The sequence below is a fragment of the Pogonomyrmex barbatus genome, unplaced genomic scaffold (assembly GCF_055798465.1).
Source record: "Pogonomyrmex barbatus isolate J1 unplaced genomic scaffold, ASM5579846v1 scaffold5, whole genome shotgun sequence".
NCBI classification, from domain to species: Eukaryota; Metazoa; Arthropoda; class Insecta; order Hymenoptera; family Formicidae; genus Pogonomyrmex; species Pogonomyrmex barbatus.
In genome coordinates, this window is record NW_028297149.1 from 11187288 (window position 1) to 11204398 (window position 17111).

General features: G+C 38.7%; 1 protein-coding gene and 1 long non-coding RNA gene across 17 annotated transcripts in view; one reads left to right on the forward strand and one right to left on the reverse strand.

Moving 5' to 3' along the window:
* The window catches only part of LOC148935453 (uncharacterized), a 28873-nt gene extending 24915 nt beyond the window's left edge, over window positions 1-3958 (forward strand). The window contains exon 2 of the long non-coding RNA XR_016140456.1: window positions 1162-3958. This is a non-coding gene — a long non-coding RNA (uncharacterized LOC148935453). The remainder of the gene's footprint in view (window positions 1-1161) is intronic.
* Window positions 1-17111, reverse strand: part of LOC105431552 (uncharacterized) — an 85096-nt gene that overhangs the window by 32754 nt on the left and 35231 nt on the right. For 7 of the 16 annotated variants that reach the window (XR_016140446.1, XR_016140447.1, XR_016140449.1 and 4 more), the window contains 8 exons: window positions 8496-8624; window positions 7713-7818; window positions 4795-4872; window positions 1838-2062; window positions 1485-1645; window positions 1195-1406; window positions 743-947; window positions 115-129 (listed from right to left, as the gene is read on the reverse strand). Coding sequence is in view for 5 of the 16 variants with exons in the window: in XM_089081939.1 (XP_088938065.1) it covers window positions 115-129; window positions 743-947; window positions 1195-1406; window positions 1485-1645; window positions 1838-2062; window positions 4795-4872; window positions 7713-7818; window positions 8496-8624 (1131 nt within the window). In the remaining 11 variants the exon portion in view is untranslated. Of the gene's footprint in view, window positions 1-114; window positions 130-742; window positions 948-1194; window positions 1407-1484; window positions 1646-1837; window positions 2063-3797; window positions 3816-4794; window positions 4873-7712; window positions 7819-8495; window positions 8625-9758; window positions 10006-12488; window positions 12778-15484; window positions 17105-17111 lie in introns of those variants that run through there. The other 9 variants (XR_016140444.1, XM_089081943.1, XR_016140443.1 and 6 more) reach the window with 7 other exon arrangements.

A 17111-nucleotide genomic window follows, 5' to 3' on the forward strand; every position in this document is an offset into this window, starting at 1 on the left:
ATATGTCAAAGATTACCAGACAAACGAATGTGCTGAAACAAAAACTTTGAAGTTAACTCTTAACAATCGACTAGGTATATTAAAATGTTATCTACATTAATTGATAATCCATACCTAAATGACTCAATCCTAACAATATGCAAGCATTAACAATGAATCACAACAAGATATGTATACAATAATGATACTCAACGAAAGGTTTCTATGAAACTTGCAGCTACCATCTCCCTTTTAAATCTCTATCCGAAGATTTTCGGGACATTTTTCGATAATATAAAATAGACGAGAAATAGAGACAAAAAATTGTTCACGACAAAACATAGCATATCTTCCAGCATTCACATACATAAATCGGTTTTCTTCGAGTTTTGAGTGAAACTCTCATATTGGAACATCTTTACACGCTAGTGCAAGTTACGAATCGTACAGTCCGTTTACCATTTTACTAAACACAAACAAGTTGCAAATGTGCTACTACCATTTAAGCAACCTTCTCGTGCAACGTATGATACTTGGTTCGCAATTCCGAGCGACCTGAAAACAGACGAAATAGCCTACCGACTGCATTCATGCCTGCTAAACTACAATAACCGATATCCGATATGCGCACTGAGGTAAATTCGGCGTATGTGTACGCCAAATTGTATGCGGCGTATAATATTAGTTCCAGCCATTTATCGGTAAGAGATTCTCCAGTAAGACGGTAGGCTGCTCTACAATGTTACGTGCAAGCATATATTACCAGTTATGCTGCACAGGAGTCTCAAAGTAGGCGCATCTCCGGAATACTGGTTGATCATGCCTTTGTTGGCCGCCTGTGGTACTGGAATAGTTAAAGTTATCGGTTTGTGGAACTTTCTTCGCCTTGGCTCGACAGTAACGATCGGCGATACGGCGACTCTGTTTCCGAGTAACTTGGCTACGAGATCCGCCGGTATAGGATGTGCCTGCATGTAACAATAACTTTTTTATTGAATGCCATAATTTAGAAGAGTATTCTTTAAAGAATATTAATATTAGATGTAATAAATTATTTATTTTTTCTTCGTGAATGAAAAATCAATCATTTTTTAATCAAACACAGAAACGCAGAATTGTTATATTATTAAAAAAAATTTTGAAACATTTATATAATTCATTTCTTCGTATTTAAATATCAAGGATACAGATAGATGAAGAAAAGTAAGAAAATACCTGCAGACCAACTCTGATCTTCTTAGTAAGGGCCGCTTGCGGGAAGACAGCTTGTACTTGTGGTACAGCAGATGACGACACGGTGCCGCCTTCGGGACCAACCGCATGGACCTCTTGCCGGATGCGAGATACCACCGCGAAGTAATGCGGGAAATCTACGGTGAGTATCCTCACGATACGAGACGTCTGGAGATCTTCCAGCTGGCTTAACTCTGGAAAGACATATTCGATTGGCTCAATATTTTCTGTGTCATACGGGACTCACAGAAAGAAAGTTGCTCGTATCATACCTTCTCCCTCAAAGCTCTCGTTAAGCACGTCCTGGACAGCCTCCTCGCTGGCTTCCAAGGTGTGCTCGCGCCAGGTCTCCCCGTTGTCCGATCGTAAAATCACTATTTCCCGTTCCTTTCCGCGTAGCGATGCAAAATGTGGCACCTCTATAATAACGGGGCTAAAAAAAATTGGATAATGAAAAATTTTTTATGTTCTTTTTGTCGAAAATTACATAATAAAATATATCATTCCGCGTTACAGGAAATAAATGAGTTTTCTGTTGCTTTGCCTATCGTTAGTCCGAAATTATGCGATAAATGTATAATGTTACAGGCTTGATGTTACTGGTGGAATCGTGGAAGAGACTTACCCTAGGAATTTTGCACCCACAGGACCCAACTCGAGGATGCGACTGGCCAAGGCTTCTCCCTCCATCAAGGGTGGTGGATTGGTCAGTTTGTCTCTCCTCAGATATCTACATGTGACACGCATGGGCATCGCGGCCTTACGTGGTGGGACAATCACGCGGACACCGCTATGCCTGCATCCGCGCATCGCACCGCCTCTTGCGTCCACCAGGAAGGAAACCAGGAAGCTGAGGACATTTCGAAAGCGCGTTACGTTTCGGCCTTGTGATACGCCGCGAAGAATCGTCCCGAATATTTAAAAAAAAAAATGGCAATAAAAAAATGCATTATATACGTGGAGGTTGCTTGCAAAAGATGCACAGTCAATGCTTATCTCATGTATCCAAGATACGTGTGTCCTCGGCATTTTATTTTTGTCAAACGCGCCTGACACCGTCGAGCTATTGAATTTTTATAGCATTTTATATTTTATTAATTTTCCCATATATGAAAAAATAGAGTAAATTTATCATCACATATTTGCATTTCTGAAAGATTCCGCAGTGGACAACATAAAAAAAAAAAAAAAAATGGAAAAATTTCTAATCGTTACAATAATACTCGATCACGAAAATTTCACGAAAATGGATATCATAAATTAAAAGTCGAGCTTATACATATATATGTAACTGTTTTTTTAATTTTAATAGTATTTTAATAGTCAGTCACAATGTACCTATATGATACATATAATCGCTGATGTGAATCAACTAAAAGTGCGTCAAAGCCGCAAAGCATAATTTTCGAGGAATTGGTACTATAAAGCGTGATATCCGTGAACCGGAAATTATGACGATCCATGAAGGTCTTGTTAAAACTTAGAAACGAACTGCTCTTTAGTTACGTTAATATCGTAGCATCATCAGCTGTAACATCTTTCCTATAATAATGACAGTGAGATAATTCATACTGTCGACATTTATTATTGTGCATAAATGTAATTACTTAGACGCAATGTAACGTGAGTAAGATTATGCGACACAGTGAGGTGGTGTATACGGCAAAAAAAGAGATAAATAAAACAGCCATCTATGTCGGATCTGCGTGGACATTTTTATGAGATGACAATGAGCGGCGCGAGGTGTATGCTGGTGTGTGTGTGTGTGTGTGTGTGTGTGTGTGTGTGTGTGTGTGTGTGTGTAATACGGCAAAATAAGAGATAAATGAAACGGCTACGTATGTGGGTCAGATCTATTCCTACGTGAGGCGTTTGTCGAATGGGTGTGATATAGCCTTAAGCGCCAAACTACCGACATTGAAGGCAACGAAAGGGTCATCTAACTCGATTCAAACGAATTGGATCCATTCAGTCGCTCTCAACTGCCACATTACGGCGATACGCCGGCGCTGAGAGTCCCACTGATGAGCCTGTGTTATATTCACAGAAGAATTGTGCAATGCGCACATCGCGCGGCGAACGCAAACTCGGACGCAAGGACGTCTCTCGCGGACACTCGGTCGGTTATTGCGGCCGCTCGAGTGCGGAACTGTTAAAGAATAGCCACAGTCAACTTGTTTTTATTCACTCTTTTCTCATTGTAAATTCCAATCTAAATTCATCAGCATACCCGTATCCCTATCATTACGAATAAATTCAATATCGAGAGTAGCGTAACATTAAAGATAAGATGCGAAAGTAACTGTTTCACTAATCGCCCATTTTTTCACGTAAAATTTTATCGATTTCTCGAAGGAACGAGTTTGTTCTTATGAGTCATCTCTTTCGATGATCGAGCTGCGCATTCGCCGTGCGACGTACGGTGTTTTTAGAAATAAGAATCAGCGGCTACAGGGGGATTGTGCGGCGACAAATATAGGCTGTGTGTACGACGTGAAGGAAGAAAGAATAAAATCGAAAGAAAATCAAGTGGTGTATGTACACGGCAAACTGCAGAAGCTAAAATTGATGAGAAGATCACTTACTTTCTCCACTGTGGAATTCTGCGAGTAGCACAAATAAAATAACAGAGAGGATCGGGAACAAAATAAAAAACGCGTTAGTATTCATTCGTTCATAAACATGACGATGAGATGATATAACAGAGAGATGAAATTGCGATATATCGCTAATATCAGCACATTTTTACAGAATTTTCGTTCGTTATCAAATTCATAGTCAGCTCGATCAGCACGTTTGATTCTTTATATTCTTTCCGTTTTCTTTTTTTTTTTTGTTTCTTTTGTAAAATGTGCTCCTATTCGTGATGATGATGATGATGATGATGATTGTCGCTGATCACTTCGTAAAGTGCACTCATCACACGCAAGCCACTTCTTTTCTATTGTACACGACTACGAAACGAGAAATAACAATAATAAATATGTATTATAGTAAAGAGAGATAGAAACGCAACACTCACACTCTGCGGAAAGAAGACATATCTCGCGGAGGAAACTTAAAATAACGACGTTCCGAAATCTGTTGTGTCTCTTCAACTATAATTTTATCATCGTTAAATCATACACGAATTTCAGTTAATATTAAGTTTTTCTCTGAGAAATATATTGCTTTGGAATTATCATCAGACTAATTTTATAATTGATGCAACAGATTCCGTTGCACGTTCGCGCGCTAAGTATAATTCAACTTAAATTAATTATATGAGAGAAAAACACCTAGCAGCAGCAACTGTTGCAACGTTCCTACTTTCTACAATTCAACAATTTGTTGGAAGAACGATTCTTTCTTTTATAGATACAGCATGCTTGGCAACCCATCATTTCTTTCCGGATTATCGCTATAATTGTGACATTATTACTAAATAATAAATAGAATTTGCTTTTTTAGGTATCATTAATACATTCATCATCTCTAATAATGACATTTTGCGTGTAATTACGCAAAATTTTTAGATTTTTTGCTTGGCAAATTCGACAGGATGATGTCGAAGGAAAATAATGTAAAGGATATATGGTGTACCTGTCCCTCCACATTCCTTGTCCCTTCGGTGCGGTATTGAGAGCTGTCAGCGAGGTGCATAGGGATTCAAAGGACTCGCTGTTCTCAGAATAAAACCGATTTTGATTAACCGAATCAACAATCTCGTTTGTCATGCTCATGCCGTCTCGCTCGTACAAGTTGCACCCTTTTTCATTGCAGTCATCACATTTATTTTAAGTCACTAGAAAAGTGTTCTGTGCTTTTCTTTATAAATGCACAATGTTACGAATGCACGAAACGGCAGAAGAAGGATGTTATTAAATAAACAGTCAAGATTTTCTACGTGAGAGGAGAAAATTTCTCATCGTCGAACATTTTTCATTCTGTTCAAACCAGGAGTGGTTAGTTAGTATAAAACGTCAGTGATAAACGAAATTACTCACACCGTCAAAGAATCGTTCATCCAAGTGAAACGTGAAAAACAGCATGCTAAAACACTAAGTAATCGAATTTCGCTACGAGCAAGCAGGCTGTAACGAGAATATCAAGCGTTCTTGTCGAGCTGGCTGAATGAACTATAAACTATCGCAAATCTTGCCGTGAACATTAAATCTAACAAATTGTTGCAAAATTCATTATGAGTAATATATCGTTAGAAAAATCCGTGTTTCAACAAACTACATTTGTTACATGTTGCATTTCAAGTGATTGTTATGTCTTACATTAACTAGTCAACTAATATTCCACGAGCAAACGAGTATTTTTCGTGAGAATCGAGATATCTTAGCTAGAATTTTATATTACGTGCTACATTAGTTTCCTCCTTCCGTGCGATAATCGAATATACACTGAGAAAATCTTTCATAGCTTTGAGTTAATTTATACTACGTGCTTTGTAAACCTAATGCAGATTTGAATGATTATTATAAATATTGCACGCGATTTAAATAAAATATCATTCATGACATATGAATATTAGGCACAGACGAACCATCAACAATCGTGCACTGATAACAGTGACGTAAATCTTTCCCTTTTTGAGATTCATGTAGGAACGAACGTGAAATCTATGTGAAATGTATATACAATTATATATGTACAATATTTTCATTATATATGTACAATATTTTCTAAATGCAAAATGCACCATTTGTAGAATTCTTTATAATCTTCTAACATTTTATCAATAATTTTATCTCACGAGTAATTTTATCTCACAACTGTTCTACAATATTTTGTCTATTAAAATTTTATCAGCAATGGTAAATAATTCTGATTAAAAAAACAATATCGAATAAAAATATTAATCATCATATTATGTCTACAAGATGGCAAGTATATTCTGATAGAGGACGAAGAAATTTCAGTATCTTTAGAAGAAATAAATATAATTCAAATTTATTTTCAGTATTTATTTATAAAATGAATATTGATGTAATTATTTTTCAAATATATTATTCTTTGCTTCAAATATTGGCTTATTATAAAAACTTGGATACGGCACGCATCACATTTTCCAATATTTTACCCCAAATATTTTGAATAATAAAAGCTACAAATTATTTTAAATGATACTTAAATGATATTTGAGATATAAATGTTAAACATATCGAAATTCAACAATTATAAATAAATTTTAAAATAATTTAAAGCCATCCAAAAAATTTGGGACAATCTACAGGATATGACACATAACACATATTTACAATGTATCTCAGGATAATAACAGAAGCAAAGATGCTATAATAAAAAATAATTCCATCATTTGTCATTAATTAATAAATAAAATATTAAAAACAAATTTAAATTATATTTATTCATTTCGAAGATATTGAAATTTCTTCGGGCTTCTAAATATATTTGTCATTTTGTGAGACTCAATTAGAAATAAATTCACTCAATTTAAAATAATAAAATTAATATGAATAATTTACTGGGTAGCCAATTCATCTGCAGGATTAATCATAGTAGGAAACTTTCATCAACACACACCGTATTGCACTATAATACATATCATTATTGTTTCGTAGAATAAATAAACATCAATCACGATACATACACCGGAATACAAGGACGCGTAGTATCGCGGATTGCACTTCTCATAATACCGAGTAACAATATTTATCGCAATAAAAATCTTCATATTTTACAATAGAGAAAGGTTGCGTGTAGAACTGAGCGAAATTTTGACATCGATAATCAATCACAGCTCGTTGGGAATATTAAAGTCTGACAGTCTCTACAATCTGATAAGAGGATATATTATAAATTTGTTCATAATCGAAACTGACGACAATTTCTGCAAAGCAATCGTTCGATAATCGTTCAAAGCTGCTTCGTATATATATATATATACACATTATCCTTCATATATATATATTTATCCTTCATATATATATATATATATATATATATACACACACACATACTTGTTGATTTTACATATGTGCAAGATATTTTATTTCGCTGTGAAGGATAAATCCAAACCCGTAAATCATCCATAACATGCGTTCAAAATTTGGGCATGTCGTTATAACTTCAGTATTATACATGTTTATCACGGCACACCATGCAATTACAATTTGGTTCCGCCAATGTCAATATATATTTTTATATTTCAGTTAACAATAGAAAGAGATAGATTTTCTTTAAGATTAAATTTCGAAAAGAAGTTACGATTCTGGATATTTTAAAATCCTTCATATGTCATATTGCTATTATAATTTGATCAGAAATTATTAAAATTTAATAATATGTAATTTAATAATATGCAATAAAATTCATTACACAACTCTCTAACATCGTAGAAATATGTTTCTTTTGCAGAATTTAAATCAAATCTCTTAATCGTCCAATAATGGAATTTTTTTAATTTTATATTTTCTTTCTTAATTACATATAATTTTTTAATAAAATTATAATGGAAGAGAGAAAAATAGATGTAAAATAGTACGTACCCGACATGCACAGGATGCCTATTGATATCTACATTGTCTGGCTTAAGATTGGCCGCATTCGTACGTTGATAATGTTCTTTCGTAATCATCTCTGTTATGGTTGGCGCTAGAAAACACATTGCCATGCACATTACATTTATTTTCCGAGGATGATCTAATCTGATTAACGATATGCAACACGATCGAATGTTTGGCTCTGTGATACATCGCGAAATTTCAACATGTTGAGTGTCGGCGCCAATCATCGACGACCAATGTTATTAAACATAACATGATGTAAAAATATGAAATTCGTGAATAATAACATTTAAAATCGTGTAATTATAATTAATATTAACTTGATATTTTAAAATAAAATTAAAATAAAAAATAAAACACACACGTGAATAGATAAATATTTCTGCCTTTAATAATGTAAACAGAAAAAATATGCATAGATGAAGAAACAGGCGAATTACATCCGGTATTCGACGTGTTAAATGCTGCAGAAAATACAGAATTAATTATCATCTTACACTCCTCTTTCTTGTGTAATCTAGCAAAGTAAAAAGAAAAAAAAAATTATCGAATTACCACTAGAATTGTACAAACAGTAGATTAGATAGATTTCACGTGTCACAGAATCACTCGAAAATTCTGATAGAATCACGTCAGAACAACAGCTGAATTCCGAGTCTGACTTTTAGTCAGAGTTGCCATTAACTAACGCAAAAGTCACGAAGATACAGGCAACGATAAAAACATATTATCTATTAGACTGATATTTGATGAATGTTTACTCACCTCCGGAATGTCGATTATCTCTCTCGTCGTCTGTCACGTTCACGCGCATCGAGTCATCCCCCATGGATTTCATGTCGTCAACAGTCATGTATCGATACTGCTGTTGGTCGCTGAGCATTGGATCTTCACCTGCGATAAATATTAAACATAATGAAATAAGAGTAAACAAAAAAAAAAAACGTAAATACGTTCGTGGGAAAAATCGAGAGAGAACGAGACTCTTGTATTTTAAAATATTCATTGAATATGAATGAGCTGTACGATACGTGAACGTCGCAGGTATAATTCTCTACGGGAGTATGCGAGTACGCAAGTGAGAATGAGTTATGTGAGCCTGCAAATAAAGAAAAAAACCATCGCCAAGTTGCAATCAAGCTGAAGAAGCGAGATCTGTTGTATTTTGGTGTTCGTGTTTTGGGACACATGGCTCGTCCGTTTAACTAATGACTTGCAACAGTTTCTGCTAAATAAATCAAAATTGTGTATGATCGTCGCTGTGGAAAACAAAATTTTGACTTTTATTTAATTTTTTTTCTAACAACAAAATGGAAATATTATCGCCAAACTGAATATATCGGGCGATATATTCTCTCTCTTATTTTGATAGACCTCAAGTGTTTCGAATCATAGCAGACGCCACTCGTCGATCCGAAAACAGAGTTGCTATGCAATTATTATTATTATTATGGTTACTTTAATCTTGCAAAAGATCTCGAGTTACACACAGTGTTGCCTTACAAAATTCTCGACCAGATCTTTTTCTCGACTAAAATACCTTTTGTGACCAGAAGGCCAAATTTATAATTTATACATTCTACCTTGAGCATCTGATAATACGAAAGAACTTAAGTTACTGAGTTTAAGTAACTTTTTAAACTTTTCTTTAACAATGCGACAAGCGCAACGCTATGGAATTACAAAGGATCGTCGTATATATTTTTATATAATTAAACGGATCAGAACACAGAAGCCTCATTAAAGTTAATATGTTTCTGTATTATTTTCCCCATGAAATCACAGTAGAGCGAACGAACTTTCTCCTGTTTTTTTCCAGCTCTGACGAATCCAAAATATCCCACGATATTTTTCTTTAATTTACATTTTTATATCACTATACGTTATTATTCGGTGCTAACATTGTACATCGAAACGGACGGTTTCTTAACGACGTCTCACAGACCAGCCTCCAGCCAGTTTTTTATTCGAGAGATCGAGAGGATTTGCGGATATCGCGTATTAAGGTGTCGTTAAATCACGTCATACCTTCTGTCAATTGGGGTCACGGTTGGATACATCTCACACCCAAGAGGCAGCTCATAAACGAGAGAATAATTTGGTGGGGCGCCGGCCGGAACGTGTTTGAACCGTATCACATTTTTCATACGACTGAGAGCCGCTCGCTTTACGATCCGGCGTTATCAAATATTCCAAGAATGTAGGCCACGATTATCTAATAAGCGGTCAGCCTACAAATTCGCCTCCCACAACGTCTCTCTCTCTATCGTTAGCATAATCACGAATTAATTTTGCGTTGCTTAATGTCGATCGAGAATGATTCCAGCTGAAATGAAACTATTGCCGCTTCTCCCGCGCATCAGGTATTCGACGTATTCACATTTTTTTCTCGAAAGAGTAATTTCGATAAACGTCGTATCTGTTCGTCTTATCTCAAGTATCTTGTGAAAATTATCATCTTTCTAAATAGAATCGCCCATAATTAATGGAACATTTTGAAAGCGAAGATGATTAAATGATCGATATGTACACATATGAAGAAGCAGCGTTGATAACAATGCATATTGATAATATGCATAAAATTTCAGATATTATAAAAAAAATGTACAAGAAATGTAAAAAGACATATTTAAAATATTATGTATTATATAATATATAATACATAATAATAAATATAAATATAAAAGAAGGCACAAATGGTGACTAATGATTTAGAATGCAATTTCTTCATCGGTGACTGATTAAAATATAATTTTATGATTAGCACTAATTAATTAGTATAAATATTATATGCTGTATTGCCGAAGCGATGCGAATTGTTGTTTGGTATCGTTACTTTTCTGTGGAATGCAAATTTGACGTGAATATCTTTGGCACGTCGACGTCTGCGTTCTACGAGGACACCCCTGGTCTATATTTCGCGATTTCGACGCGGTTCTAGGAAGGAAGACCTGGTCCGGCTCTGCCACTACCCCATTTCCTTATGGTTCCCTTCGTGAAGTGACGTCACGCGCTATCCGCGGAACTCGTGGTGTTGCCCGCGAGTTTTAATATCTAAAATTAATGTAAACATCTGAAACGACGATAGCGCGCGTCGTAGGAAACTGTAACGTAGAAGCGCTAATTTTAACGATGTTTCAAGGACGCCGAAGAGCCGCGGCGATTCCGCTTCTCTCTTCCTCTTTCTCTCTCTCTCTCTCTCTCTCTCTCTCTCTCTCTTTCTCACTCTTCAAGAGCCGCCGCTTTTATCTACGCGCGACCTCATAGGCAGTGACCTATATCTTCCGCCGCGAACTACGCCAGCGAAATGACAAGCTATACAATAATCACGTCGAATCTCGTTGAGTGCAGTTAAAACGTTGACGCGCGTCGTCATCTACCAGAATAGTATTAACGGCTCAAAGAGAGAGAGAAAGAGGGAGAGAAAGAGAAAAGGATGCCGTGCTTCTTTTGAATGCGGCAACTAATCGGATCGGCACGTCGTCGCTCGGAAAAACGCATCGACAAAAGATTCAACGGTGCACGTTCGGGAACGAGGAGAGTCAAAGCGTGTCGGAAAAACCTTCTCCTTCGATCGCGTAATATTTTTTCATTCCCACGCGTTCGTACGACTGTGTCACCGCGATCGCGGAATGTCCATGTTTTTTCTTTAATCTCAATTTAATATTTAACTTTTTTGTTCAGTTGTAACAATGGGAAAGAGACGAGGAGTGAATTAAACCGGGATTAAAATTAATCTACATTGGTGAATAAAAAATGAACGTAAAAGACGTTCGTGATCTCGCGGAGATTGGCGAAACTTCTTTTTTTACGCGACGTCTTCTCTCTCTGCTGGATCGTTATCAGTCCGTCGTTATCGCTCGCCCCGATCCGACGTTACGCAAAAAATGAATGAACTTTGGAGAGCTTGCGAAACAAGTCGCCGTATCGGAAATTCTGAAACTTTATTCTGGTCTCGAACTTTAATTCGATCGATCTTGACTTATGCGAGATCGTAGCTTTGGCGGATCAATTTCCATCGTGTCACTCGTCCGATCCGAGAAGGAGCGAGAGAGGAATGCAGAAGCGGTGTAGATGTTACGCAACGCTACCAGCACCGCCCAGCATGGGATATCTCTCCTCGTTGGAATTAACAGAGTGCTCGTTAACGGCGTAACGGCCGTTAACGAGGCGATATCTCCGTTAACGGATGAGCGATTTGTTATTCGTTCGCCGATCCGCCGTCGGTCCGAGTTGCTCGTCGCGGGCAATGGCAATTAATCCGGACCACGATACGCCGAACGGCTGCTTTTATCGCGGCCGCCGTGCATCCCGCGTAGGCGTTAAAAATACACCGGAAGAGCCGAAAGAGTTCTCCGCTGAGTTGTGACCGTGCGCTCCTCTTCCGAGGCGCGACGCGAGTTCCGGCGCCCTTGATCAGCGCGCGCGCGCGCGCGCGCGCGCACCGGTCCGCTCGTCCGCCGCGCGATACCATCATTCATAACACCCCTCGCGTCATCGAGCGGGAGGGGGTGGCCTCGTCCGCTTCATTGTCGCGTTCGTGCACGTAGTAACCAGTATAGTCGTAGCGGCGTATCACCAGGTCACGTTCCTCGGCCCGCTCTATTAAACAACGCGACGACGGTCACGCGGACGGACGGACGGACGGACGGACGGACAGACGGACGACCGTCCCGCTCGCGGCCGGAATCACGATTCACCCGTATGCGGCGTCCGGTTTCTTCCGGCCGGTCGGGAAGACGATCGTGCCGATCGTACCTGATCCCGTTGCGCGATAACGATGCAACGTCGTCGTCCGCTCTCTACCTCCCGCGAGCCTCCTCCTCACGAGCGGACGCACGGACGCACGGACGATGCGGTTTCCGCCGGTGCAACGCGCAGCACTGAGCGTGCCGCGCGAGGCAGCGAAACGCGCGCTGCACGGGAATAATGTTTTTATCCGAGTCTCTCGGCGAGTCTGGCGATACCTCGCGATACGAAGCCGAGTCTTCGCAGCTGCTTGGCGCGTTTGTTCGTACGTTTGTTCATTCATTTCGGGTTCGTTCGCGCTCCGATCACGCGGATTTGTACGCGAATCACACCCACTTTGGAGGAGAGACGATCGAGAAGGTCTCATCTCTCTGCCGATTAATCATTCGCATTATTTGCGCGACAAGCACAAACGCGAATAAATTAAATGGGAAACGACGAAATCGTCATCTATACTACCTAGAACTCTCAAGGAAAATGCAGAAGTAATTCATTTAAACGAATGCGGCGATCAAAAGCGATCGAGCGTCGAGCATTAATTAGCGTCGTAAATAATTTTTACCTCGGGATTATAAATCCTGTTTTTCACTAGTAATCATGGAATTATTTTTTATTATGAATGTTACTTTACCTCGCGTATCGTGCAGAAATGCGTACGAAGGCTTCGAACAACAGTGCTATTCAGTGCTAAATATGCGCTGAGAGCGTTCCTCGAAATCAGGGACGATTTTGTGATGCGCGATGTTCTACAAAACTTATTAAGAGAAGAGAGCGTAGCCGGTCTAACTAATAATTATTATTACGAGTCTTACAAAAAAATTGATACAAAGAGATAATAAGTTAGTAAAAGAAAAAAATTATTAGAAAGCCCTCCCCTTGATATTTATCCCTTCAGGTATTCCCTTTCTTATTTTTATCTTTGCGAAAAATTTATCATTTTTCTATTTCTATCCAAATAAGTAACTTTTCTCTTCGAGTGACTCGGACTGCAAACGTCAGTTTTCATGCAAAGTTATCGCCCTAAGAATCTTAGCTCGAAGCTCTTAGAAGTAAGACGCTCTCGCGGAGAAGTGAAGCACGACCCGAATATTTCGCTCTGATATTTGCGTACGCATCACGCCCAAGGATATCCGTCATTTACTATGCGGCCCCGATTCGGACAATGGGCCACAGAATACGGACGTTTAGCTTTCATTAACACTCTCGAGCTTGCGAAAACATAGTCGCGTGGCGCGACGCGGTGCAGCCTGTTATCTCTTTGGTAAGCACCGATTATCACGTAGTAGTACCGAGGTTGGTAAATACACAACGGATTGTAACACGTGACGATTAACATGTAGAACATGTGTTGCCTCTAGGGTGAGAACGCTTCGACAACACGCTTATTCCGGAATACATGCATTTTAGCGCATTAATTATCTCTTCCGATTCATTCCTCATGTTGTGTACATTTCTCATGTTTTATATATATTACGAATATTTTACACAATATAATTTGCATATTGCTACGTAAATGTAAATTGATTGTTTTCGTAGAAATAAAATATTATTATTCATGTAAAGGTAAATTATACATTTTAAAACAAATGTGTAATATTTGTTTAAATTTAGAAATTCAAAAATAGAAATTATGTCAATATTGCAAATATTTTATTAAATATTAAAAAAGTATTAAAACAATTCAGAAGGAAAGGTAAGGTATATCTAGGTCTGAATCGTCTCTGTAAGAATTAAGGAAGAGTTTAAAAATTCAGTTACACTTCTAATAAAATGAAATCTCCAACATGATAAGATTATTTGATAAAAAATAATATAGTAAGGAAAACTTCTTTAAACTTATTACCTAATGCAAGTCTCTTCGAGATGTTTCTTGTACAATTAAACATTACAATAAATCATACTTAAAGCAGTTTGAAATGACTGCAAAAAACTGCACTCCATCAATTGAAACGTTAAATCAGCTTAAGTAATACCTCGAGCTGCTGATGTAAAATTTGATGATATAAAACTCTAAACTTAGCAAGTTAGATAATGTTTAATTGCAAGAATGTAATATGCCGTATGAACAAAGGCTCGTGGGAAGTCAGCATTTAACGTTCATTAACGTACTTAGCGTTGTGAAAACAGAGTCGCGTGGTGCAATGCACGTTATCTCTTTACAAGCACCAGTTATCAGAGAAAACTTAGTAAAGCCATCATTTTGCAAAGAAATTCTCTGTATCATTTTTATATACAGCGCGATTGCGCAATGTTTAATTTGTGCCATAAGTACACATAACCGAGTTAATTCGCAATTTGACGTGTCATTCAAAGCAGTGTAAGCGAGACTTACTTTCTTAAAATCTCCTTTGAATTCCATTCCACAGTTTCGTTTACTTTCTGCAAAATTGCATTTTACTGATACTTATATAACTTTACTGCAACCTCATATTTTCTCTCAAATAAATTGACTGAAGGAAATCTATATACGAAAGAAATCTATATACATAACTTTTTTATCTTTTACAGTAAATAATTCGTGTAATATTATTTATGTATTTCGTATCGTAAGATCTATTTGGAATCCGCAAATTAACTTTCGTCAAAAAAAAATCATAGATTGTACTTGCAAAATTTATAGAGATTATATAGATGCAGATGAAAAACGCAATGTTTTACACACATAATCCTAAGAAAAGAACTGACCCTTGTTCTTTCCGATCCTTGGTTTTTCGGTCATTTTTTTAGTTTTTATTGCGTCAATAGTAAAAATATTCAAATATTGTTGCAAGATTAATGTTAATATTATTACAAGAGCGAGCATATATTATAGTCTGCCTAATCGCTTAAGGAAGCAGCGGTGTTTCAGCTTTAAACGGTCAAAATAGAGAAAAATTCGCGGCGTCTGCTTAACGATTTCCTACTCGCTCGTAGTACGCCCGAGTGATCGCATCGGGAGGGTCGTGTCCGAACATTGCATGGCTGCAATAAGCGACGGTGAATGCAAACAGATGCACGATATTTACATAATACGTCACTGTTCCTGTTGCCACACCCGCACGAACAGCCGCACGTGAATCCCTTTTTCTTCGCTTTTCCCTTGGCCATGTTCGCCGATGCGTTGCCTCCCTTTCTCTTATCTCTCGCGGCTCTCGCAGCTCTTCCCACCGCCGAATTTTCCTTTCTGGAAGAGGAAGCGTTCCGTATCCCCGAGCGTCGTTAGCTCACTGATGCACTATCGCGACGCGCTCTTCGATAGCCCGTCCGGAAACTCTGCGTGCAACGCGTGCACTCGGCATATGCAGGTGGCATGGAACGAATAGAAACGTAGCGACCGATATATTTCCGGATGATGATTTACATCGGCGAATTCCAGAATAACTCAACGGTGTGTTTTATTGGCGTTTTTTTTTTTGTTATTTCTTCTTCTTTCCTCTCTTTTTTTGGAAAATTGATCGGCGCGTCTTCTCGCTCTTTATCTCGCTCGCACGACGCTGAGCGGCTGCTTATCGGCCTGCGAGCTGTGGTCCCGTGTGGTCCCGCTTTGAATATCGCATACTGACACACGGTCGATGGGGTGACCCGGCGGCTAAGCACTTACTCGATTAGATTCAATTCGTTTTAATTGCGTTTAAGTTCGTTGAATACTTCCTTTATCTTCGCGCACGCTCGCGGCGGCGTCGGCGTCGGGCGTCGGCGTCGGCGTCAGGAACAGCGACTGTCGGTGGAAGATTGATACAGGTTCGACCGGCAACGGGAGGCACTGGCTCGCTAGGAACGTGACCTCATTTCGTGAATCACCAATTTTATAATAATAGCTGCCTTTGAGCTTTTCCCGCCACTTTATTCACCCTCCCTCGCGGAAAGATCGACGGGCCGACGCGAAGGGGGAGGAGGCGTTGTTTTACTGGCGGTTTGCGTGATCAAATCGTACTGGCGCCAATTAATAGATATAACGTCAATTTGTAATACGTATTATTACATAGGTCGATTATTACATAGGTCGAAGGTTCACCGCGCGCGAAGGAAAATAAAGCGAGAAACTCTCGCCTTGCGATGCGTGCACAAGATAATGACCGAATTATTTATCGTCCGTCACGACGACGTCCTTTTTCATTCGCGGTACAACCGATTTAATTAATCGTACTGATTTAATTGCGATAAGTCCGCCAGGGATGACGGAACACACACACACACACACAGAGCTTTCGTGACTCGAGCGATTATTACGACCGGAGGACGGTAGTTTTCAGAGAAAAATAATCGATTTCTTCTAGGAAACAAAGAGTTCCTCGCCAAGTTTCTTCAAGTTCACCGGTATTATTTTCAGCTTCGATTTACGATCGACCCCGTTCGAGATGCGCTCGAGGTGCGACATTCGTTCGGTGCGTACACGTGGGCGTGCGCGTGAGTGCGTTACAATATTTGCACGCTTTATTTTTTTTTTTCCTTCGTTTTCTCCTCTTAATCGGCGCGCGTGTAACGTTATATAAATACGAGATTATTTCGGTACGGGGATCCGTGTGTTTGGCGGCACGCCAAGCGTCAGGGATCGGACTGACTGCACTAATAACGCGGCCGCGATACGCACGACGCCGGCTGTTGCATAACAGGTAGCTGAAGCGGAGGGCGGTACGTGTGGTAGGTACAACT